This window comes from Tyto alba, unplaced genomic scaffold, assembly GCF_018691265.1.
Source record: "Tyto alba isolate M040663 unplaced genomic scaffold, T.alba_DEE_v4.0 Super-Scaffold_2, whole genome shotgun sequence".
Taxonomy (NCBI): Eukaryota; Metazoa; Chordata; class Aves; order Strigiformes; family Tytonidae; genus Tyto; species Tyto alba.
In genome coordinates, this window is record NW_024881282.1 from 37,205,413 (window position 1) to 37,228,442 (window position 23,030).

The 23,030-nt window shown below is 53.1% G+C and overlaps 3 protein-coding genes across 11 annotated transcripts in view; 2 read left to right on the plus strand and 1 right to left on the minus strand.

Moving 5' to 3' along the window:
- Window positions 1–4,575: 4,575 nt before the first annotated feature.
- On the minus strand, window positions 4,576–10,472 carry LOC116960957 (cell cycle regulator of non-homologous end joining-like). 2 transcript variants are annotated; one of them, XM_042792704.1, is made up of 3 exons: window positions 10,208–10,472; window positions 8,134–8,206; window positions 4,576–4,630 (listed from the first exon to the last, which is right to left on the minus strand). In XM_042792704.1, the coding sequence occupies exons 1-3, from the start codon at window positions 10,381–10,383 to the stop codon at window positions 4,583–4,585; spliced, it is 297 nt and encodes a 98-aa protein (XP_042648638.1). In that variant the 5' UTR covers window positions 10,384–10,472; the 3' UTR covers window positions 4,576–4,582. The 2 variants fall into 2 exon arrangements, with proteins under 2 accessions (XP_042648638.1, XP_042648637.1); XM_042792703.1 differs by lacking the exon at window positions 4,576–4,630 and adding an exon at window positions 7,258–7,786 and having other exon boundaries at window positions 10,208–10,446.
- Window positions 4,624–6,490, plus strand: LOC104367848 (transmembrane protein 140). Its single transcript, XM_009975036.3, has one exon. The coding sequence runs from the start codon at window positions 5,070–5,072 to the stop codon at window positions 5,733–5,735; it is 666 nt and encodes a 221-aa protein (XP_009973338.2). The 5' UTR covers window positions 4,624–5,069; the 3' UTR covers window positions 5,736–6,490.
- The window catches only part of LOC122153434 (ankyrin repeat domain-containing protein 30A-like), a 62,666-nt gene continuing 49,334 nt past the window's right edge, over window positions 9,699–23,030 (plus strand). For 6 of the 8 annotated variants that reach the window (XR_006165327.1, XR_006165328.1, XM_042792670.1 and 3 more), the window contains exons 1-18: window positions 9,699–10,082; window positions 10,871–10,985; window positions 11,231–11,404; window positions 11,493–11,599; window positions 12,037–12,174; window positions 13,586–13,722; window positions 13,875–13,939; window positions 14,532–14,634; window positions 14,754–14,815; window positions 15,408–15,510; window positions 15,630–15,691; window positions 16,283–16,385; window positions 16,505–16,566; window positions 17,158–17,260; window positions 19,134–19,195; window positions 19,786–19,888; window positions 20,008–20,069; window positions 20,663–20,765. Coding sequence is in view for 6 of the 8 variants with exons in the window: in XM_042792670.1 (XP_042648604.1) it covers window positions 9,883–10,082; window positions 10,871–10,985; window positions 11,231–11,404; window positions 11,493–11,599; window positions 12,037–12,174; window positions 13,586–13,722; window positions 13,875–13,939; window positions 14,532–14,634; window positions 14,754–14,815; window positions 15,408–15,510; window positions 15,630–15,691; window positions 16,283–16,385; window positions 16,505–16,566; window positions 17,158–17,260; window positions 19,134–19,195; window positions 19,786–19,888; window positions 20,008–20,069; window positions 20,663–20,765 (1,864 nt within the window). In the remaining 2 variants the exon portion in view is untranslated. Of the gene's footprint in view, window positions 10,083–10,504; window positions 10,714–10,870; window positions 10,986–11,230; window positions 11,405–11,492; window positions 11,600–12,036; window positions 12,175–13,585; window positions 13,723–13,874; window positions 13,940–14,531; window positions 14,635–14,753; window positions 14,816–15,407; window positions 15,511–15,629; window positions 15,692–16,282; window positions 16,386–16,504; window positions 16,567–17,157; window positions 17,261–19,133; window positions 19,196–19,785; window positions 19,889–20,007; window positions 20,070–20,662; window positions 20,766–23,030 lie in introns of those variants that run through there. The other 2 variants (XM_042792674.1, XM_042792672.1) reach the window with 2 other exon arrangements.

Sequence of the window (23,030 nt, forward strand, 5' to 3'; positions counted from 1 at the left end):
TTGCTCCAGCAAACAGGACCCCAATGAGAAGTGAGGATATTTGTGAAAGAGCTGCTTGTGCCTCACGATTGTGGCAGCCAAACGGCAACCTCCCCTGTGGTGCTGAGGTCAGCTAAGGAGTTGGCCGATCACCAGATCCAAATCACACACCCATTTCCTTCCTGAACAACAGAAAAGTGATCGGCATGAGGCAAAACTGCGTGACCAACCCTCTTGAGAGCACAAACATGCCTCCTGTCAGTGCACTTTTCCTCACTGGAACAGAGGTCTCGCCTCAGTGGTCTCGGTTCATACCTCAGTTGCCCAGCCAGCAGCCGCAATGTTAGATCTCAGCTATATGCAGCCCCAAGGCTTCCTTCTGTGTTCCCACCATTCACCATATTCAGCTCAGCACCTGTGGCACACTAGGCTTTATTTGCTGCAAGCCTTCCACCCCCACCCCTGATTTCTCTCACCATAACCCCTGCCCAAGCCATCTATGATCTGGACCACTTCGATCCATATCCTTGTCCTTCTCAACGCTAAAATTACTCCACACACACAAGCCAGATAGGAAGGCACCTCCCCACTGTCACCCTGTCTGGTGGCTCTATCCACTGAGCTTCTCTTAGGGCTTCCTCCTATATTTCCTTTCACCCTTGTGCTCTTGGGTGTGAGTGTAAATATTACAGGCTCACGACGTATGTACCAGCTGGAGGTTTCCAGACCATGCCTAAATGTGAAACTACTATGTGGGACTCTGTAAACACCTTCATGGCTAGGTGTCCCACATGTATCACCCCTCAACACACCCCTCTAACAGACCCACCACCAAGGCTGCTTATAGGACAGGACAAATAAATGGTTCTGGATCTGTCCAGGAGGACTAAAGGAAGGAGAGTTTTGCCCCTCACATCACTCGAGGTTCCACAGGTTTCCTGTTGCAGCAGGCAGCTTGCCACTTCTCCAGAGCTGTGCCTGCGTAGGCACTGTGTCAGTGGGTGAGGGGGAGCTCGGGCAAAGCCGAGCGTGGGAAGAAGAGGGAGGGGAGCAGCGCTCAATGTGCAGGATGGGCCAAGTGCTCAGTGAACTCCAACAGTGCTGCGGTACTGGAGTCAGCACTGGGACAGTCAGTTACCTCTACAGAAATGTCCAAACAAAACAAACTCATCTCAGCCCCCACGGACACCCAAGCCACTCCAGTAGTCCAATTCTCCTGGGTGAGCTTAGCCCAGTCAGTTATGTTGATTAGCACAGCCAGGAGAAAGCCTGCCCCCCGCTTGGACGGTGGGGGCTGAGCTCAGCTTGTTTTCTTAGTCATATTCAGATGACGCAGTATCAGATCACCGCATCAGGCTCCCGTGACCCTCAAAATCGAAACAGAAAGCAGGAGGCAGCTGCCAGTCACGTAACAGGAGCAGTGGTGTCAGAACCCAGCTAGCACGGGACCTGTCAGCAGCCACAGACCAGCTCAGCTCACCAGGGCGGCACCTCAGCCCTCTTCAGCGTGTTTCAGCTCCTCACCCACGCAGATGGGCAATCCGTAAGTATCCTCCACCGGGTCCCTCACCTCTTTAATGCCACTGGCATCAGGGGGAGCTGACAAGAGAGGTGGTGCTGCAGGGTGCAAATGTCTGGGAGGGAGCAGGTCCCTTTCCAGCTGTAGCACCTTTTGGGGCGGTTTTTCTGCCCTGTGGTCCATGTGCCACTGGCTGGTTTCTGTTTGCCAGCAATCCTCAGCCTGTCAGCAGCCTTTCTTCACCTGTGGTTTCCCCACAGCTGATCCTGCCTGAGGGGGAAAGAGGGATCCTTGGGGGGTGGGGGGAGCAGGTGGCCTGAAGGAAAGGTGCCAAGTCCAAAGCTGCCTTCCTTTCCCACTGCTCTTGCACAGCATTACTCCCCCCAGCAGCCAGGGAGGGGGGATGCAAGAAAGCCAAGTATTCTGGGGGGCTCTTCAGTGCAAGAGAAAATGCCCATTCCCTCACCCCTTTACATTCAGCGTGTTCACTGCAGTGGGGTCCGGCAGCTCCACAAAGATGTTTGTGTCTGCACAGAGGGGCCCAGGCACTCAGCCAGCAGCTCGCTGCGGGGAAGGCACAGCCCCAGCCTGGGAAGGTGCTCACCTGCCTACAAGCCAGCAGAGGGAAGGGCCCTGCAGCCCCAGCAGCACAGAGGGTCTCTACGAGCCCCATCTCACACACAGACACCCCAGGGAGCTCCTGAGCCACGCACATGGAGCCCCTCTCTGCCCAGGAGGCTGAAGCACAGAGCTCTCCCATGGTGAAGTCCAGTGCTTCCCGTGATGCCTGCCCTGAGGGGCTCGCTGTGAGGCGCTTGGGTTCCTCTTTCTTGCACCTTTGAGGCAGAGCCACAGACTCATCCAAAGGCACAGGCGCCTCCTCAGAGGTGAGGGGAGGCTGCAGATGTCTGAGAAAGCCCCAGCTAGACAGCTCCTTCCTGTTTATCTCCTGCTTCTCAGCCAGGCTGCCTCCAAACCAGCCTCTTGGCCGAGCTGCAGGGTTCACGAATGCCGTGCCTGTGGCTGTGCTGGTGGCAGGGCGCCAGGTCTCAGCTTCCATTGCCAAACCGTACGTCACCTCCAGGCCAGCCGTGCGCTCTCTGCCCCAGCTGGCACAGGGCACCCACACCAGGCGCGTTTCGGTCCCTGTCACAGTCACACCCGGGGACAGGGATTTACCTGGTGGGCTCTGCTGGGGAGGCAGCAGGAGGCTGAAGGGCAAATCTGCTTGCAATTTGGCAGAGTGGACGGAGGGACATTGCTGGGAAGAGAAAATCAGTCCTTACAGACACCAGCCTCAAACAGAGGAGAGGACAGAAATACCACGGGATTTCCCCAGGCTCTCACACAGGCAGAGATCACATAGCAGCACAGGGTCTCTGAGGTGGCCGTCCTCCACCCCTGCCATATATTTCCATGAACCTGCTAGGAATTTAATTCTCTGTCCCCTCTCTAGTAAGCATGTGCAACTAGGACAATTTTTAATTGCTTTTCTACTTTATGGAGGTGGAGGTAAGTAAAAGGTAACATGAGATGATTGAACAAATGCCCATGTTTCAGCAAGCCTGCCTTCCTTAGGAAACCAGTCTACAGAAACAGGATAGCAAGGGCTGGTGGGTGGGCAGGGCCGGGAGCCAGCTGGGCTGTACTAGTCCCAGCTCTGAGCACTGACAGAAATCCCTGGGGAGCTGGTCAGCTAATCAAGAGCCCCCCCTCCAAGCACAGCTTGTTCTCCCTCTGAGGGCTGTGAGGCAGGATGGCAGGGAGAACAGTGGGCAGGCGTGAGCCCTTGCAGGACAGGGAGAAGAGCAGCAATGCCTGACTGCAGGGAGAGCACGTGTACAGACAAACCCTGGTGAAATAACATGTGTGAGGTCTCATTCTGTAGCGCACTCTGGGCCCGAGCATGGATATTTTCCTGGTCATCTGTGTCTTCATTGTAGATTCAGAGCAATGGACATCCTCGGTGCGACCTTCCAGTCTTTCCAGAAGCATGTTGTGAAGACCTCCAAGGGAAGCTACAAGAAGTGAGGTACTGACCAGAGGAAGGAGATAGGTCAGTGTCTGGACACTGTGACACCCTTCCGCGCTGCGCACATGCTCCTCCTGGCTATGACTGTGTGGAGGAGGAGAAGTTTGGGACAGAGAAGTTTCATCCCTGTGCACATTAAACATAGGTGCCCCATTCCCAAGAATCCGGGGAGACAGGGAGAGGGAGGGGGTTGCTGAAGGGTCTCCAGTCACCAGCACTGCAGCCAGGCACTGGGTACAGATTGAGTGAGGTCTCTCTTGACACGCTAAAACTCAGGGGCTGTACCAAATCCACCAGTGGCTGTGGGGTTAATGGCCTGGGACACACAGGGCATCGGAATGATATACCACCAGGTAATGGGCAATGAAGGGGAGAGAGCAGGACCAACTTTCTGAACTTCTTGAGGGAAGGTAGTAACTGATTCACAGGAGATAATGCCTGGCAAAGGCAGGAAAGGGGTTATTTGCAGAGCCTCAAGCTGAAAGCTGAGCTTGAAGCCAAGGTCTCAGCTCCTTGCCCTGTGTCTGTGCCTCTGTGCAGACCCGGGTGGCCAGTGCTGTGATGCCCCTTCCTGATGCCACTTCTCTGGTTTTCAGCACAAAGCAGAAGCCTGCAAGAGGGCACTGAAGTCAGTCCACATTTCTGGGAGAAGCGCAGGGAGCCGGGTTTGCCAGGCAGTCCGAGAGAACAGTGAGGAGCGTGGCAATCACAGGTCTGTCACCATATCACCCATCTCCCCGGGCCTGAGGGGAGGGTGAGTGGCTGCAGGTGGGCCCAGGGTGCCTCTTTGTGGTGTACAGCTGCCTGTCTGTGTGGGGAATTGGTCCTCAGGCAACCAGGACAGAGGAGCACCGTTGGCCAGCCTCAGTGGGGAACAGGGCTGCGGGTGATCAGCGCTGCTGTGCTCAGATATGTATGGGCATGCAAGGGCCTCAGGGGCATGTGGATGCTGGAAATGCGTGGCATCAGTGGCATCAGGTGTCCCAGAGCTACGGGGTGGAGGGGGACACACAGGGGAAGCCCTGCACTTCAGACCCGGTCATACCTGCATTTTACTCAGTAGTCCAACGATCACAAGGGACGTCCTTGTCTGACCAGACCTGAAAGAAAAGCATTCTCCCAGAATAGCTCTTAATCCCCTGCTTACCAGACAGCAGTGTTTTGCTCCTATCACTTCAGTTTGCTGACAAATGCCTCTCTTGTCCAATGTGAGATCATGGTGCAAAGGGCATGTGTGAAGCTAAGGGAGCCCTACTGTCCCCTCCCAGTGCTAGTCCACGCATGGGACATCATCAAGCCACCTTTGCTGCGACCAAAAATGCATCCCCACATCATCAAGCCACCTTTGCTGCGACCAAAAATGCATCCCCACATCATCAAGCCACCTTTGCTGCGACCAAAAATGCATCCCCTCAACCTCGTAACAGATGCACAGCACAGTCAGAGGCAGGATTCGAGATGCTCCTCTTCTAGTTGCAAGGGGAGTCCAAGAACTCAGTGACACAGGCTCAGAGCACATCTTGGGGAGGGTACCGGAACATGCAACAACCAAGGGGTCCCCCCGCTTCATGTTTTGCAGCAGGTTTTACCATGATATCAAGAGACCATGCTTGCACCAGGATGGGTCTGCTGCAATGGAGGTACACTGGGCACCTGCTCTATGTCCTGACCCTACTCAAGGCTGCCGGGACCTTGGCCTTGATGTTCTACGCGCTGCTGTGGGAAGCTGGGAACCTGGTCAACCTTCCTGACAAACGCATTGGCTTTTACAACTTCTGCCTGTGGAATGAGACAGCTGGGGAGCTGCAGTGCCTGGAGTACAAGCATCTGCAGGTGATGGGCATCAGCCTACCAGAAATAGTGATAGCCAGGGTTTGTGTGTATTCCTGCCTCGTCCTCAGCATCTTCTACCCCATTTTTGTTGTACATGCAAAGTGCACAGATGAGAGAGGGAGCTGGAAGGTGATTCTCATCACATTTATCATCAAGACGATAATCCTGTCTGGAGGCCTGGGTATGTTTCTTTTCCAAACCTCACCATGGATTCACCCCTCTGATTTCACTGGAGGCTTCCTGGCACTGCTGGCGACTCAGGCTTTGCTACTGCTCCAGACTCTCACTGCTGCTATGTATCTCAGCTGGGTCAAGCACACCTCCCACTGTCAAAGCCCTTTTACTGAGAAGGCCCTGCCCACTGAGGTTTGACAGTGAAGAAGATGCAAGAGCCATCGATAACCTGCTTTCAAACAGTAATCCCACCACAGCTTTAGTCACTGGCAGGAATCTGATCCTTAACTCAAAGGCCCATGTCCAGCCATGCTCTGGCACACGGCTGTGTGCTGTGCTCCTGAAGCGAGCAGGCAGCAGACACCAACACCCACAGCACATCGTGGAAGCTTCCCAGAAACAGCAGCATGTAACACACCCTTCAGCCTGGGCCACAACAGCAAAGCGACAACATTTCTGGCCCTGACGCAGAGGACAGTGAAGGGGACAGATCAGAACCAGCACACAGTGGATACAGCCCTCCGGACATATCTAGCCTAAGCATAGGCAGGCAGAGATGCAAACAGGCTTCCTTTCTTGGAATTGCCCAAAGAGACTCTGCTTCTTCTCCACTGCCTAGACTCACCAGGGCTGCCTTTGAGGCAACTGTGACTTGAGGAGCTGTGGCTTCACACTGCCATCACAGCAGCGGCAGCTCCTGAAGTGCACTGGAAATACTCTCTTCAGCAGCAGCACCTGTACTTCACCTGCTGGAATAACATCTGGACTGACTACTCTGCTTTAGTTCATTAGGGTGAAGTGGCCCACATTCAACCCCAGCAGCAGCAGAGCACCTGAAAGGGCAGCCTAACAACTTGCTGAACACAGCCCTAACGAGGAGGCGCGTTCTGTGAAGAAGCAGAGGATTTTGGTGCAGAGCCCCAGGTTTGTCCCCACTGATATTACGGAGCTGAGCCTAGGCAGTCCGGCAGCCTGTGAGACTCCAGAACTGGATCTCTGCAAGGACAGCTCACCACAAAGCTAGCTCAGACCAACGGACGCCCCTGCGCAAGGGTGCGCTCCGGCAGCTGGGCCAGGACTGCCACAGGCCAGGGTGCAGTGCCCCAGCTGGGCCATCAAAACCAGAGCATTGGCTGGGTCTCTCCACCACGGCGGTGCACAGCACCACTCCATGCCATGTCTGTAAGCTTGCACAAAGAAGCGCCTGCTTTCCCGCTCATCCCCTTCAGAGACATGAGGGTCCGTTCTTTTTTCTGCTGCAGTCTTGGTGTGCATGTGCCTGGTGATGATGGTTTGACTGATTCTTCATTTCGGTAAAAGCTCTCACATCTGCTTCAGCCTCACGTGGTGTGTTCATCTCCCCGTTTGGATCGGGAAGAGGACGCTGAGCCACCCTCATCCCTTCCTAGACCCCCCCATGTACATTGCAATGGGGTCAGGCCCCTCAGGATGGTCCTTGCCCCTGCCAATCTGCTCCCACCCATGTCTTCCTCAGCTTTGGGATGCCTGCCCAAGCCTGGAGGCAAATTCAGCATCAGGCCAGATGGGGACAGGCCTGCCAGGTCCCACTGCAGCTGTCACAGAGGGACTGCAAGGACAAAAGAGCCCCAAGGCTGAACCATGACTATCTGGTTCTGCAGAGCCAGCAAAGGCCTTACAGGTCCAGCAACCCCCAACCCCCTTCCAGTCCCAACACCAACTCACCAAAGGGACACTCACAGAAACCCAAACGTCCTCTTTAATCTGTCCATGCTCTGAGATGCCAAACAGAAATGAACATAATCTAATCTGGAGCCAAACCCCAGTGAACCCAGCACACACTGGGAGAAGTGAGTGCCCCCTTTTCCCCCATAGCCTTCACGGGCCTCCCACCAGCTTCACAGGCCACCAACACGGCAGATACACAGCCCACTCCAGGCCCTCTTCTCACCATCCTGAGGGCTGTGGGAGGGGACACCTTCCCCTCCACTGTTCCCTTTGCTCCCAGGGAGCCTCCGAGGAGGGGAACGTTAGCTGAAAAAGATCTCCCTGACGTATTTCAGAGCATCTTCCTCAGTGTCCTCCCGGCCCGTTCTCTCTGCATAGGCACCGGCACCGGTATCAGGAGGCGACGGGAGAGCCGGACCGCGGTCGCCGGCTTCCCCCGCACTGGCTGTGCTTCCAGGAGCCTTGGCTGGCGTTGCCTGGTGCTCCCGCTCCTCTTCACTCGGCGACGGGGCCTTCTCCTCACCTTCCTCGCACTGTAGATTCTGACCAAAAGGTAAACCACCAGACCGGGCTGTGCACGACTCGACCCTGGGAGCACCCCGAGGGGGAAGGGGGGGCACACCCCTCGCCAGTCCCCACCTGCCCGGCGGAAGCTGCTTTTGTCGACCGAAGGCAGCTCCGCCGGCCCCGGCACGCTCCGGGGAGAGGACGAAGGAATCGGGACACCCGGGCGGCGTTCGCCAGCGCCCCCACACCCGCCTCCCGGAGAGGGGCCCCCAGGCAGCCGGGGGCGGCAGCGCTCCCCGAGCGCGCCCCGGAGCCCTCCCGGCCCCGCTCGGACACGACCAGGGCCGCGTCCCCACCCCGGGGGGGGGCGGTCCGGGCTCACCTCGGCCAGGACCGCCAGGGCCACGTCCACCAGCTCCGCCTCGTTCATGCAGTACACCACCGCCTCCGCCGCCCTGGGCACCGCACGGGGAGACACTCAGCGCGGGCAGGGCCCGGCCTCGCCCCCCGCCCCCGCCCCCGCCGCGGCGCTACCTCGGCCCCGCCGCCGCCCGCCGCCGCCCGGCCTTGGGGGGAGCCACCACCGCCCGCTCGGCCCCCGCCGCCCCCATCCAGCCCGGGAGGAGCCGCCGCCGCCGCCGCTCGCCCGCCGCCATCCCCCGCGCGGCCGCACCGCGGGTGGGGGGCGGTGGCGCGGCCGCGGGAGGCGTTCCCTCCGTCCGTCCGTCCGTCCGTCCGTCCCTCCCTCCGTCCCTCCCCGAGCGGGAAGCCCCGGGCTGGCGCTGCCGCCGCCGCCGCCGCCGCGCTGGGACCCGCCGTATCGGCGCCGCACGGCCGGGGCGGCGGGGCCCCGTCACTCCCAGCCCTCTAACGGCTAAAGCGCGAGCGCAGGCGAGCAGCAAAACACGCACACATCCGCCCTCCCCTCCCCCCCCCGCCAAAAAAACCCAAACAAACAAATAAAATAAAAAAAAAAAAAAAAAACGAAACCCATTAAAAAAAGAAAAGAGTCCCGGCAGAAGCCGATGCTATATCGGCCGGGGAGGGCAGGAGCGGCAGAGACAGCGGTGTGCGGCCAGGCAAACACAGCTCATGCATCAGCCGTGAGTTGGAAAATGGGTTGAAGGAAAACTGAAAATAATTGTTTAGGTTACTAGAAGAACTTGAGCGATCAGTCGAACACCTGGAACACAAAGGTCGTTGAGCCAGGCAAGCGTGGTAACCACCACCTGGGAAATGCGTAAATTGAGAGAGACTCCTGATCAGGAACCCCTGTCCTTGAAGATTAAGGCCCTCTGAGAAATAATGAACTAGCTGAAGCTAGACAGGAGGTAAGAAAGCGCAGACATAAACCAGAGAAAGGCCAATTCAAAAATGCAAAGTTCAAGAAAGGCTCCTCCCCGAAGACCGCCAGAGACGGCTAGAGACCACCAAGGGGCCCTGTGGAAGCCTCCCCGAGACCTAAACCTCGTGGGTAATAGCTACGTAAATATGATAATGAGTTTAGGAAATTTCATGAATATGTATGTTAGAGCGATACAAGCTTTGGCTATTGTAACGCGCGGTGGACATGTCAGGTGGAATGATTCCCTCATGCCCCCGGCTGAAGAAAGTAATGCCTGACCGTTACCGGCGTTAAGGCGTTTCCATTCCCCATTTCGGTGACAAGTGCAGCGGTGGGACAGGGCGAAGCTTTGCCGCACGCCCAACGGTTTGTCAGCAGCCCCGCCCGCGGCCACCCCCGCCGTGTTTTACTCCACCACCTCTCCCGACGCACCCAAGGACGCATCCTCCGACAGCCTAACTTTCAACCGTTCAATAGTCGAAACCGCCGCATTTTCAGAGCCCCTGTCCGGCCGCCCGGGCCCCGCCGGGCCGGCCTCGCCCCGCCCCTCCCCTCTGACGCCCCCCGTGACGTCCCCCCGCCGCTGGTAGGTCGCCCCCTGCTGGCGCGGTTGCTTAGCGCCGACGCGGTTGCTTAGCGCCGGCGTCGACGCGGCGGGACCGGCAGCGCGGCAGCGTCGGGAGGCACCGGGGGCCGCTCGGGGTTCTTTTTGGCTCTTCTCGCCCTCTCCCCGCTCTCTCCCCCTCCCCGCCCGGGGCTCGGCAGAGCCCGCCGGCCGCTTCCCGCATGCAGAGGCTCATCGGGCTCCTCAGGAGGCTGCGGGGGCGGCCGCCGCCCGGCAGCGCTCCCGCGCCCCGCGCGGCCGAGCCCCGGGAGCAGCGCCGGGGCGGGCTGCACTGCGCGGCCGCCAGCGGTGACCTGGCCCGGCTGCAGCGGCGCTGGTGGCGGAAGTGGTTCCGCATCAACGAGCGGGACGCGGAGAAGCAGTAAGGGGCGGGCGGTGCCCGGCGCGAAGCCTCCCCCCCAGCCCCGGTGGAAAGAGCCGGGCAAAGCCCGCGACGGTCGCAAACGCCCTGAGGAGCAGGGGCGGCTCCGCAGCGGCGGCCCTTACCGGACGGGTGCCCCAGGGGGACGGGAGGGGGCGGATGCTCGGCTCTGCCCTGCCCTGCGGTGCTCTGCCGGCCCGGGCCCTGTCGTGAATGTCCTGCGGAGCTCGGCAGGCCGTTGTCCGAGCAGAGGCGGCTCCTCTCCTGTCGCCAGAGAGAGCGGCCTGCTGGAGCAGGGCATGGGGTCGCGGGAAGAGACGGTACAGCCTTCCCGTTGCTGTTCGAAATCCCGTCCCCTCTGTCGCTGGGACCCGTCTGGCACGGGACTGACCGGGGAAAAGCCCAAGGCCTTACGCAGACTCCCCAGTCCCCTGTGTAGCCTCCGTAGACTCCCGGCTGCCAAGACGCGCTCTCCCTCGCCGCGCCAGGTGGCCGGGCAGCCCTGCCGGAGGCAGGGACCAGTGCCTGGGCACAGGAGTCTGGTTGTGCAGGTTCATTGGCACAGCTGAGGAAATTCCTCCTGACTCAGTGGATGTGTTGGGGATTTTCCCTAGCCAGCCCCAGGCTTCAGGTGTGCAAGTGCTGCCACCAGCTCTGGCAGGAGAGAGTTTGCTCTCGGCTTAGTTTTTGCCATTTGAGGCTTGTGGCCTTATGCGGTGGGTACCACAGCCTGAAAGGACGTCTTCAGCTGTGTGTGTCCGTGTTAACCAAACACGTTTAATTTCTAGGACGCCTCTGCATCTTGCTTGTGCGAACGGCCACGCAGCTGTCGTTCGATTTTTAGCAGGAAAAAAGTGCAAGCTAAATCCTTGTGACAGTTTTCAGAAATCGCCGCTGATGAAGGTATGTGGAATAGGTCACACTGTTGTGCGTGGGGCTTATCAGTTATGCACCGAGCAATATAGACCTTGCATCATTCTTTACGCAGTCCTGTGTAGAAACAGATATGTTGTAGTCAGCGGTGAAGAGGCGTATGTTGCCTAATCTTTGAAGATGCTCACACTTTGCAGTGTTGGGAAGATGCGGGAGTTCTGTCAGAGAGAAATGTAGATGTTGGAAGTTATTCCTCCTTTGTGTCTTGTTTCCAGGCAGTAGAGCGCCAGCACAAAGACTGTGTGGCTATTTTGCTGGAGCATGGTGCCAGCCCTGACCTCAAAGGTCCCGGCGGCAACACTGCCCTTCACCTGGCTGCCGTCATTCCTAATAAATCTCTAGTGGAGCTGTTACTTGCGCACAAGGCCCATATTGATGCGCAGAATGAGGTAAGCTTGGACTTTGGGTAAGGCTCCTCTTCCTCAAACTTGCTTGACTTTTATGTGTTGTACTAAGGGAGATGACTTCCCCTTTCAGTTGGGATACACTCCGCTTACTCTTGCGATCACCGAGCACTGTGAAGAGATGGTCGAGTTCCTTCTTCAAAAAGGAGCTGATGTGCACGCTCGAGATAACCGTAAAAGGTGAAGGGTTTGTCAGAAATGCACGGGGGACTCCTTAGCATTGTTCAAGTTGGATTGATGGGAGGCGTAGGAATGAGCTTCAAAAGACAACCAGGAGCTGCCTAAGAGGAGCAAATTCTGTGTGAAAGCAGACCCACACTCGGCTGTGCTCTTAGCTCAGTAGACGATTTCTGAGGACTGCAAGAAAGTTTTGGCTGTGGTGCCACGCTCGTGCATACACGTGCCCTGAGTCTGCTCTGGGCAAGTGGTTGGCCTGGAGACCTCCTGAGGTCCCACCAACTGGAATTCTCTGATGCTACCCCATGTTTGGCTGTGCTTTCTCTCTGCCTATAGGAAAGGGAAAATGAATTGTTTGGGGAGCAAAGAGGGACTGAAGTGATGGCAATGCAATGTCTGCAGAAGCTGATGTATTTCCTGTCATTTCTTTGATGCTTTAGGACCACTCTTATGCTTGCTGCTTGTGCTGGGGATATGAATATAATACAAATTCTCCTTCATCACGGTGCTGATCTTTCTCATCAAGACCCATTTGGCTGCACAGCTGAGTACTATGCCAGGGAGTTTCAACATGATGAGTAAGTGTTTTACATCCTTGTTAGAGCAGCTGCATTCTCAGAATGTCTGTGCTGATGTATGGCCCTTTTGGGTAACATCACCAGGGTTTAATGAGGTGTCGAGACCTTTGTTGAAGCTGGGCTCAGTGACATCTTCTGATGCATCTGTTTCCATGTCAGGAGTGGATTTGGAAGTTGGGGGGAAACTTCCCCCAGCACTTCTCTCTTGAGAATCCACCTGTGTGCTACCAAGCTCCACTGAACTAAACTGACTAGCACCTGCCTGTGGTTTGTTTCAGAGGGAATCTAACTGATATCCCCCGAGTTAAACTCTGCAGCAGTTTTCCCTCCTCTCATGGGTAGCTTTGCACCCCTGGCCATTCCTTCACTAAGGTGGCTATGTGTGCTTAACAGCTACGCTGAAGGAAATAGCCCTCTTCCCTAGGGATGGTAGCCTAGTGATGGGTGAATGAACTGCATTATGCCTACAAGCATGCCTTGTCTAGCCATAAACCGCCGGTAACCTCTTGTCACTGGATCTGGACTTCATTTCTCCTCCCCTGCCCCTTCTGTCAGTCTGTGTCAATGGGAAGCAGGAGGGAAGGGTGCCTGGGTAAACTGTGGAGTAAGAACCCCTGTAGGAATACAGCATGTTTGAAGATTGCACTAGCAAAACAAGATGTTAATTCCTTCCCTCTAGGTTTCTGGCACAGTATCAGTGTTGCACTAATGCACCATTTTACATAGCAGCCTTGGTCTGGGGCACGTTTTTAATGTTTTTCTTTTCTTGTTTATTTGGGGGTTTTTGTTTGGTTTTTAGTTCTGCTTATGAAGCAAAACTGAAAGTGGTCTCTCTCTGGAGCCCCAACTGACCCTCTGTCAGGGCTGTTAGAAGATAACACCTATGCAGTGTAGTTAACCCCTGCAGTGCTTGAAATGCAACTGCAATTGCTGTTGGCCTCTTGCTACTCTCAGGTCCTCAGAATAACCGTGGGAATTTCTGAAGCCCTTCAAAGTCAGGACAGGGTTTGAGGAGATGTTACCTCAGCTTGACATGCAGAGTAGCTGCAGCATTAGTATAGCTTCACGCTAAGGTAGAGGCTCTGTAGTTAGATGTCAGTCTGACAGGGGGGTTGTTTATCTCACTGGCCCTCGAAACGGAGAGGGGGTTTATCACATGATGCTGTAGCCCGCAGGGATGAGTTACTCCATAGACAAGAATTGGCACCTGTAGTGTGAACATGCCTGCAGTGAGTATTTCAGTCTCCACTACTCCAGTAGTGCAGTAAGTTGTGTGTGTGTGTTACCCGTTAGCAACTGGCTATGAATATGGGTAGGATGGCTCATGAATGGCTGCTGCTCTTCCAGTAGAGCATGTAGGCAAGTATGGGGGTATTTTTAACAAATGGATTTCCTTCCTTTCCATATATAGTATTGCTGACCAACTGGAGAAATACATGTTCTATGAAGGGATGGGAGAATGTTTTGCAAGAGGCACAGAAGGCCCAGCAGTAGATGGCAGGTTTTGCTCTGCGCTGACTGCTGAATTTACCTCGGGTGCACCTGCAGGTAGGAGGATTCAGTGTGGAGGAGGTGATGAGGACAAATCCCTGTGGCCTGTAGGAGAATAATAGTCAATTGGATGCAGGACTTGAGGGATGGGGAAAGATACAGTGAAATAACCACTCACAGCAGCGTTGTGCTTCTTGCCTCCTTTGTAGGTGTCTTGCCAGCAGCAGCAGGAGCAGAGGAAGAGAAAGATGTAGATTCCTGGTCTGATTTTGAGGTACCTTCTCTGAAGGAGGCAGCTGGTGCCTCACTTGGCTCACTTGCTTTTGGTCTCGTTTCCTTCTGTGGCTGCTTCTACCACATGCCTGTAACTGGGACCTGACATGCTGGTGCTGCAGGCAAGCTGTTCAGTGAGGTCTGGGACAAAGCGAGGGCAAGCTAATGACATGGGTCTCCTAGAGCTGATCTCTGAGCTAGATTTCTAATACAGGACTGAAACAGTAAAGCTTCCTGCTGGTTACGATCCTCTGAAATCCTAGAAAGCTGTCACTGTGAGGATTGCTGGTTTTCCACCACACAGCTCTTCTTTGGATCCAGTCAATGTCAAATGGTTGCCCGTAGGGCCTACAGTCCAGATGCTTAGCTGCTTATGAGTAGGTCCTCTCTATCTTGGGCAAGTGTGTTTCATCCCCTTTTGAAAGCCCAGTTCAACAGAGATGCCTAACATGCTGGCTCTGTTTGCCCTTTTCATACTTTCTGCCACCCGTTACCACATCACAGCACATTGGCTGAATCAGGAGCTTTGTGTTTAGAAATGGGTCGAGGAGGAGTCTGTGCTAATTTTCGTTCATGTCTTCTAAATTCCTCAGTTGGATTTTGAAGATCTAAAGAAAGAGTCAGCTGGCATCCTGCTTCCACCTGCGGATGAACACAGAGCACATGTGCACTCTGGTGCAGAGGAGCGTGGCAATGGCAAGTTCCTGGCATACTAAATGGTTACCTTTATAAGCTTCTCTGGAGTGAGGTAGATGGGGAGAAGCAGAGTGAAATAAGCACTCACAGCAGCGTTGTGCTTCTTGCCTCCTTTGTAGGTGTCTTGCCAGCAGCAGGAGCAGAGGAAGAGAAAGATGTAGATTCCTGGTCTGATTTTGAGGTACCTTCTCTGAAGGAGGCAGTGGTGCCTCACTTGGCTCACTTGCTTTTGGTCTCGTTTCCTTCTGTGGCTGCTTCTACCACATGCCTGTAACTGGGCCCTGACATGCTGGTGCTGCAGGCAAGCTGTTCAGTGAGGTCTGGGACAAAGCGAGGGCAAGCTAATGACCTGGGTCTCCTAGAGCTGATCTCTGAGCTAGATTTCTAATACAGGACTGAAATAGCAAAGCTTCCTGCAGGTTACGATCCTCTGAAATCCTAGAAAGCTGTCACTGTGAGGATTGCTGGTTTTCCACCACACAGCTCTTCTTTGGATCCAGTCAATGTCAAATGGTTGCCCGTAGGGCCTACAGTCCAGATGCTTAGCTGCTTATGAGTAGGTCCTCTCTATCTTGGGCAAGTGTGTTTCATCCCCTTTTGAAAGCCCAGTTCAACAGAGATGCCTAACATGCTGGCTCTGTTTGCCCTTTTCATACTTTCTGCCACCCGTTACCATATCACAGCACATTGGCTGAAGCAGGAGCTTTGTGTTTTAGAAATGGGTCGAGGAGGAGTCTGTGCTAATTTTCGTTCATGTCTTCTAAATTCCTCAGTTGGATTCTGAAGATCTAAAGAAAGAGTCAGCTGGCATCCTGCTTCCACCTGCGGATGAGCACAGAGCACATGGGCACTCTGGTGCAGAGGAGCGTGGCAATGGCAAGTTCCTGGCATACTAAATGGTTACCTTTATAAGCTTCTCTTGAGTGAGGCAGATGGGGAGAAGCAGAGTGAAATAAGCACTCACAGCAGCGTTGTGCTTCTTGCCTCCTTTGTAGGTGTCTTGCCAGCAGCAGGAGCAGAGGAAGAGAAAGATGTAGATTCCTGGTCTGATTTTGAGGTACCTTCTCTGAAGGAGGCAGTGGTGCCTCACTTGGCTCACTTGCTTTTGGTCTCGTTTCCTTCTGTGGCTGCTTCTACTACATGCCTGTAACTGGGACCTGACATGCTGGTGCTGCAGGCAAGCTGTTCAGTGAGGTCTGGGACAAAGTGAGGGCAAGCTAATGACCTGGGTCTCCTAGAGCTGATCTCTGAGCTGGATTTCTAATACAGGACTGAAACAGTAAAGCTTCCTGATGCTTACAATCACTGAAATCCTAGAAAGCTGTTACTGTGAGGATTGCTGGTTTTCCACCACACAGCTCTTCTTTGGATCCAGTCAATGTCAAATGGTTGCCCATAGGGCCTACAGTCCAGATGCTTAGCTGCTTATGAGTAGGTCCTCTCTATCTTGGGCAAGTGTGTTTCATCCCCTTTTGAAAGCCCAGTTCAACAGAAATGCCTAACATGCTGGCTCTGTTTGCCCTTTTCATACTTTCTGCCACCCGTTACCATATCACAGCACATTGGCTGAAGCAGGAGCTTTGTGTTTTAGAAATGGGTCGAGGAGGAGTCTGTGCTAATTTTCGTTCATGTCTTCTAAATTCCTCAGTTGGATTCTGAAGATCTAAAGAAAGAGTCAGCTGGCATCCTGCTTCCACCTGCAGATGAACACAGAGCACATGTGCACTCTGGTGCAGAGGAGCGTGGCAATGGCAAGTTCCTGGCATACTAAATGGTTACCTTTATAAGCTTCTCTGGAGTGAGGCAGATGGGGAGAGGCAGAGTGAAATAAGCATTCACAGCATCGTTGTGCTTCTTGCCTCCTTTGTAGGTGTCTTGCCAGCAGCAGGAGCAGAGGAAGAGAAAGATGTAGATTCCTGGTCTGATTTTGAGGTACCTTCTCTGAAGGAGGCAGTGGTGCCTCACTTGGCTCACTTGCTTTTGGTCTCGTTTCCTTCTGTGGCTGCTTCTACCACATGCCTGTAACTGGGCCCTGACATGCTGGTGCTGCAGGCAAGCTGTTCAGTGAGGTCTGGGACAAAGCGAGGGCAAGCTAATGACCTGGGTCTCCTAGAGCTGATCTCTGAGCTAGATTTCTAATACAGGACTGAAATAGCAAAGCTTCCTGCAGGTTACGATCCTCTGAAATCCTAGAAAGCTGTCACTGTGAGGATTGCTGGTTTTCCACCACACAGCTCTTCTTTGGATCCAGTCAATGTCAAATGGTTGCCCGTAGGGCCTACAGTCCAGATGCTTAGCTGCTTATGAGTAGGTCCTCTCTATCTTGGGCAAGTGTGTTTCATCCCCTTTTGAAAGCCCAGTTCAACAGAGATGCCTAACATGCTGGCTCTGTTTGCCCTTTTCATACTTTCTGCCACCCGTTACCACATCACAGCACATTGGCTGAATCAGGAGCTTTGTGTTTAGAAATGGGTCGAGGAGGAGTCTGTGCTAATTTTCGTTCATGTCTTCTAAATTCCTCAGTTGGATTCTGAAGATCTAAAGAAAGAGTCAGCTGGCATCCTGCTTCCACCTGCGGATGAACACAGAGCACATGCGCACTCTGGTGCAGAGGAGCGTGGCAATGGCAAGTTCCTGGCATACTAAATGGTTACCTTTATAAGCTTCTCTGGAGTGAGGCAGATGGGGAGAAGCAGAGTGAAATAAGCACTCACAGCAGCGTTGTGCTTCTTGCCTCCTTTGTAGGTGTCTTGCCAGCAGCAGCAGGAGCAGAGGAAGAGAAAGATGTAGATTCCTGGTCTGATTTTGAGGTACCTTCTCTGAAGGAGGCAGTGGTGCCTCACTTGGCTCACTTGCTTTTGGTCTCGTTTCCTTCTGTGGCTGCTTCTACTACATGCCTGTAACTGGGACCTGACATGCTGGTGCTGCAGGCAAGCTGTTCAGTGAGGTCTGGGACAAAGTGAGGGCAAGCTAATGACCTGGGTCTCCTAGAGCTGATCTCTGAGCTGGATTTCTAATACAGGACTGAAACAGTAAAGCTTCCTGATGCTTACAATCACTGAAATCCTAGAAAGCTGTTACTGTGAGGATTGCTGGTTTTCCACCACACAGCTCTTCTTTGGATCCAGTCAATGTCAAATGGTTGCCCATAGGGCCTACAGTCCAGATGCTTAGCTGCTTATGAGTAGGTCCTCTCTATCTTGGGCAAGTGTGTTTCATCCCCTTTTGAAAGCCCAGTTCAACAGAGATGCCTAACATGCTGGCTCTGTTTGCCCTTTTCATACTTTCTGCCACCCGTTACCATATCACAGCACATTGGCTGAAGCAGGAGCTTTGTGTTTTAGAAATGGGTCGAGGAGGAGTCTGTGCTAATTTTCGTTCATGTCTTCTAAATTCCTCAGTTGGATTCTGAAGATCTAAAGAAAGAGTCAGCTGGCATCCTGCTTCCACCTGCGGATGAGCACAGAGCACATGGGCACTCTGGTGCAGAGGAGCGTGGCAATGGCAAGTTCCTGGCATACTAAATGGTTACCTTTATAAGCTTCTCTTGAGTGAGGCAGATGGGGAGAAGCAGAGTGAAATAAGCACTCACAGCAGCGTTGTGCTTCTTGCCTCCTTTGTAGGTGTCTTGCCAGCAGCAGCAGGAGCAGAGGAAGAGAAAGATGTAGATTCCTGGTCTGATTTTGAGGTACCTTCTCTGAAGGAGGCAGTGGTGCCTCACTTGGCTCACTTGCTTTTGGTCTCGTTTCCTTCTGTGGCTGCTTCTACTACATGCCTGTAACTGGGACCTGACATGCTGGTGCTGCAGGCAAGCTGTTCAGTGAGGTCTGGGACAAAGTGAGGGCAAGCTAATGACCTGGGTCTCCTAGAGCTGATCTCTGAGCTGGATTTCTAATACAGGACTGAAACAGTAAAGCTTCCTGATGCTTACAATCACTGAAATCCTAGAAAGCTGTTACTGTGAGGATTGCTGGTTTTCCACCACACAGCTCTTCTTTGGATCCAGTCAATGTCAAATGGTTGCCCATAGGGCCTACAGTCCAGATGCTTAGCTGCTTATGAGTAGGTCCTCTCTATCTTGGGCAAGTGTGTTTCATCCCCTTTTGAAAGCCCAGTTCAACAGAAATGCCTAACATGCTGGCTCTGTTTGCCCTTTTCATACTTTCTGCCACCCGTTACCATATCACAGCACATTGGCTGAAGCAGGAGCTTTGTGTTTGAAATGGGTCGAGGAGGAGTCTGTGCTAATTTTCGTTCATGTCTTCTAAATTCCTCAGTTGGATTCTGAAGATCTAAAGAAAGAGTCAGCTGGCATCCTGCTTCCACCTGCGGATGAACACAGAGCACATGTGCACTCTGGTGCAGAGGAGCGTGGCAATGGCAAGTTCCTGGCATACTAAATGGTTACCTTTATAAGCTTCTCTGGAGTGAGGCAGATGGGGAGAGGCAGAGTGAAATAAGCATTCACAGCAGCGTTGTGCTTCTTGCCTCCTTTGTAGGTGTCTTGCCAGCAGCAGGAGCAGAGGAAGAGAAAGATGTAGATTCCTGGTCTGATTTTGAGGTACCTTCTCTGAAGGAGGCAGTGGTGCCTCACTTGGCTCACTTGCTTTTGGTCTCGTTTCCTTCTGTGGCTGCTTCTACCACATGCCTGTAACTGGGCCCTGACATGCTGGTGCTGCAGGCAAGCTGTTCAGTGAGGTCTGGGACAAAGTGAGGGCAAGCTAATGACCTGGGTCTCCTAGAGCTGATCTCTGAGCTGGATTTCTAATACAGGACTGAAACAGTAAAGCTTCCTGATGCTTACAATCACTGAAATCCTAGAAAGCTGTTACTGTGAGGATTGCTGGTTTTCCACCACACAGCTCTTCTTTGGATCCAGTCAATGTCAAATGGTTGCCCATAGGGCCTACAGTCCAGATGCTTAGCTGCTTATGAGTAGGTCCTCTCTATCTTGGGCAAGTGTGTTTCATCCCCTTTTGAAAGCCCAGTTCAACAGAAATGCCTAACATGCTGGCTCTGTTTGCCCTTTTCATACTTTCTGCCACCCGTTACCATATCACAGCACATTGGCTGAAGCAGGAGCTTTGTGTTTAGAAATGGGTCGAGGAGGAGTCTGTGCTAATTTTCGTTCATGTCTTCTAAATTCCTCAGTTGGATTCTGAAGATCTAAAGAAAGAGTCAGCTGGCATCCTGCTTCCACCTGCGGATGAACACAGAGCACATGTGCACTCTGGTGCAGAGGAGCGTGGCAATGGCAAGTTCCTGGCATACTAAATGGTTACCTTTATAAGCTTCTCTGGAGTGAGGCAGATGGGGAGAGGCAGAGTGAAATAAGCATTCACAGCAGCGTTGTGCTTCTTGCCTCCTTTGTAGGTGTCTTGCCAGCAGCAGGAGCAGAGGAAGAGAAAGATGTAGATTCCTGGTCTGATTTTGAGGTACCTTCTCTGAAGGAGGCAGTGGTGCCTCACTTGGCTCACTTGCTTTTGGTCTCGTTTCCTTCTGTGGCTGCTTCTACCACATGCCTGTAACTGGGCCCTGACATGCTGGTGCTGCAGGCAAGCTGTTCAGTGAGGTCTGGGACAAAGTGAGGGCAAGCTAATGACCTGGGTCTCCTAGAGCTGATCTCTGAGCTGGATTTTTAATACAGGACTGAAATAGCAAAGCTTCCTGCAGGTTACGATCCTCTGAAATCCTAGAAAGCTGTCACTGTGAGGATTGCTGGTTTTCCACCACACAGCTCTTCTTTGGATCCAGTCAATGTCAAATGGTTGCCCATAGGGCCTACAGTCCAGATGCTTAGCTGCTTATGAGTAGGTCCTCTCTATCTTGGGCAAGTGTGTTTCATCCCCTTTTGAAAGCCCAGTTCAACAGAGATGCCTAACATGCTGGCTCTGTTTGCCCTTTTCATTACTTTCTGTCACCAGTTACCACATCACAGCACATTGGCTGAAGCAGGAGCTTTGTGTTTAGAAATGAGTCGAGGAGGAGTCTGTGCTAATTTTCGTTCAGTGTCTTCTAAATTCCTCAGTTGGATTCTGAAGATCTAAAGAAAGAGTCAGCTGGCATCCTGCTTCCACCTGCGGATGAACACAGAGCACATGCGCACTCTGGTGCAGAGGAGCGTGGCAATGGCAAGTTCCTGGCATACTAAATGGTTACCTTTATAAGCTTCTCTGGAGTGAGGCAGATGGGGAGAAGCAGAGTGAAATAAGCACTCACAGCAGCGTTGTGCTTCTTGCCTCCTTTGTAGGTGTGTTGCCGGTAGGAAGAGCAGAGCAAGAGGAAGGTTTTGACTCCTGTTCTGAGAATAAAGTACTTTTTCTTAGAGAGGTAATGCAGAAGTCACGCTTCTGTAGCCCTGATACTGAAATGCAGTGTGATGCTGCAATGTTGCTGGGGATTCCTTTCCCCAGTGCCTGTCTGTGACAATGCTAACTCCAGTTTCTGCACTGGAGAAGAGGTTCAGCTAAAGAAGGATGCTTCAATTCAAGCAGATTGTCACTGTGACAGACAGGTGACTTTATAAGAGACTGACACAGACAGCCACAAATAGAGCCTGTCACTGTATGGAGACCTGTTCTTGCTACTGAGTTCCTTGTGGAGTGATGCTGAGAGGAGGTCATTGATTGTGGACCTGAAGTGTATTTCAGACCTCATCTCGTTCCTATTCTGAAGCAGAAAAGCTGCAGAGGTTGCTCAACGTCCCATCCAACCTGACTTTGAACACTTCTAGGGATGGGGCATCCCCCAACTTCTTTGGGCAATCTGGTCCACTGTCTCACCACCCTTGTTTCAAAAATGTTTTCCTTCTGTCCAATCTAACTCTACCCTCTTTTAGTTTAAAACTGTTGCCCTTGTCCTGTCACTATGGACCTTGGTAAAAAGTGTCTCTCCATCTTTCGATATTGCTATTTCTGTATTTCTATATATGCTATAAGATCTCCCCAGAGCCTGCTTTTCCCCAGGCTGAACAACCCCAACTCTCTCAGCCTTTCTTCATGGGAGAGGAGTTCCATCCCTCTAATCATTTTTGTGGCCCTCCTCTGGACCCGCTCCAACCGGTCCATGTCTTCCTGGTGCTGGGGACCCCAGAGCTGGATGTAGTACTCCAGGTGGGGTCTCATGAGAGCAGAGTGGAAGGGGAGACTCGCCTCCCGCGACCTGCTGGCCACCCTGAAGACCAATCTAATTATATAATCCTATGACTAAAAGCATTTCTCGTCTTGCCATCTTCTTACCAATTTCTCCATGTTCATGGAACACCGTTTCTCTAGAAATGGGTCATGCGGCTGCAGCAAGATCTTGCCGATGCTCTCAGGAAGAACTCCCTGGCAGAAGCTTCACTTGAAGCTAAGAAGTGCTACAGCAGGGACCTGCAGGAACAAAAACTGCGGTTGCAGAAGGAACTAGACAGATCTAAAGCCAAGGTATGGAGAAAGCCTGTCTCTTGACAGGGGCCCTGGCCTTTTTTGTAGCAAATCAGAGCAGGGAACTGACCCTTTCTTGGGGGTTTTGTGTAACCCAGGGTGATTCCGTGTGCAGCTAGCTGTGATGAGGGAGCTGGGAGGGAACAGCCCTGCTGCCTTTGGTGCCTGATTGTTTGCACCACTGGAAGTAACAGCAGAGGGCTGCGTTAAGGTGGTCTTAATATACTAGACAACTTTGCAACGGGAGTAGATTAAGGGACATGTAAGTGACTCGCCTCGTTTTATAAGCCTGGCGCCTACGATTAGAAAGGTCACTAACTGTGAAGTCACTTTGTCCTTAATTGGAGAAGGGGGGGCGTATTCCTTTCAAAAAGCTGCTTCTCAGGTTTCACAGAGCAAGTGTATTTGCTTCTTTGGTTTTGGCAAAGCAGAGTGTGTGCTGCCTGAGGAGGAACAGGCACACTGGAGTGTTGCACTGGTGCTTTTTTGTATTCCCTCCTCGTGTCGTCCTTGTTATGGAGTTGCAAAGTCACTTTAGGAGCAGGCGGAGCTTCTAACTGTGTTGGAGGAGCCAACAATTGACTACAAAGAGTGTTTGGAATCCTTGAGAGAGAAGTGTCATGGCAGCATTTAGGAAATGCTGTAGGAAACCAGTATAGACATAGGAGAGGGGCCAGTCTAAAAGATGAAGTAACATGGGTTTTGAGAGTCAACATGAGAGTCAAAGCAGTTCACTCCCTTTTATCAAACCAAAGCCTGACTACTGGGGATTGTTGTGCTCTGACAGCTGCAGGAAGTGAAAGAAAGGTATATCTGCACGGAGTGTTATGCCGAGTCCCTGAAGAATGCCATAAAGGAGAAGGAACTAACAACTTCCAGGAACGTGCAGGCCATTCTGGCCATGCCTTCTGCAGCTGTGGCTATCCCAGAGCTGGAAGAACAAGTGCAACAGTAAGGAAGTAACACAGT

Coding starts and splice junctions, on each gene's coding strand:
- LOC104367848 (XM_009975036.3), top strand. CDS start 5,070: ATGCAACAACCAAGGGGTCCCCCCGCTTCATGTTTTGCAGCAGGTTTT.
- LOC116960957 (XM_042792703.1), bottom strand. CDS start 10,383: ATGCCCTGCTCCAGCAGGCCGCTCTCTCTGGCGACAGGAGAGGAGCCG. Junction 8,207..10,207: donor CCCCCTGGGGCACCCGTCCG/GTAAGGGCCGCC, acceptor TGCGGTGCCCAG/GGCGGCGGAGGCGGTGGTGT. Junction 7,787..8,133: donor CCCTGGCGGTCCTGGCCGAG/GTGAGCCCGGAC, acceptor CCTTTTGGTCAG/AATCTACAGTGCGAGGAAGG.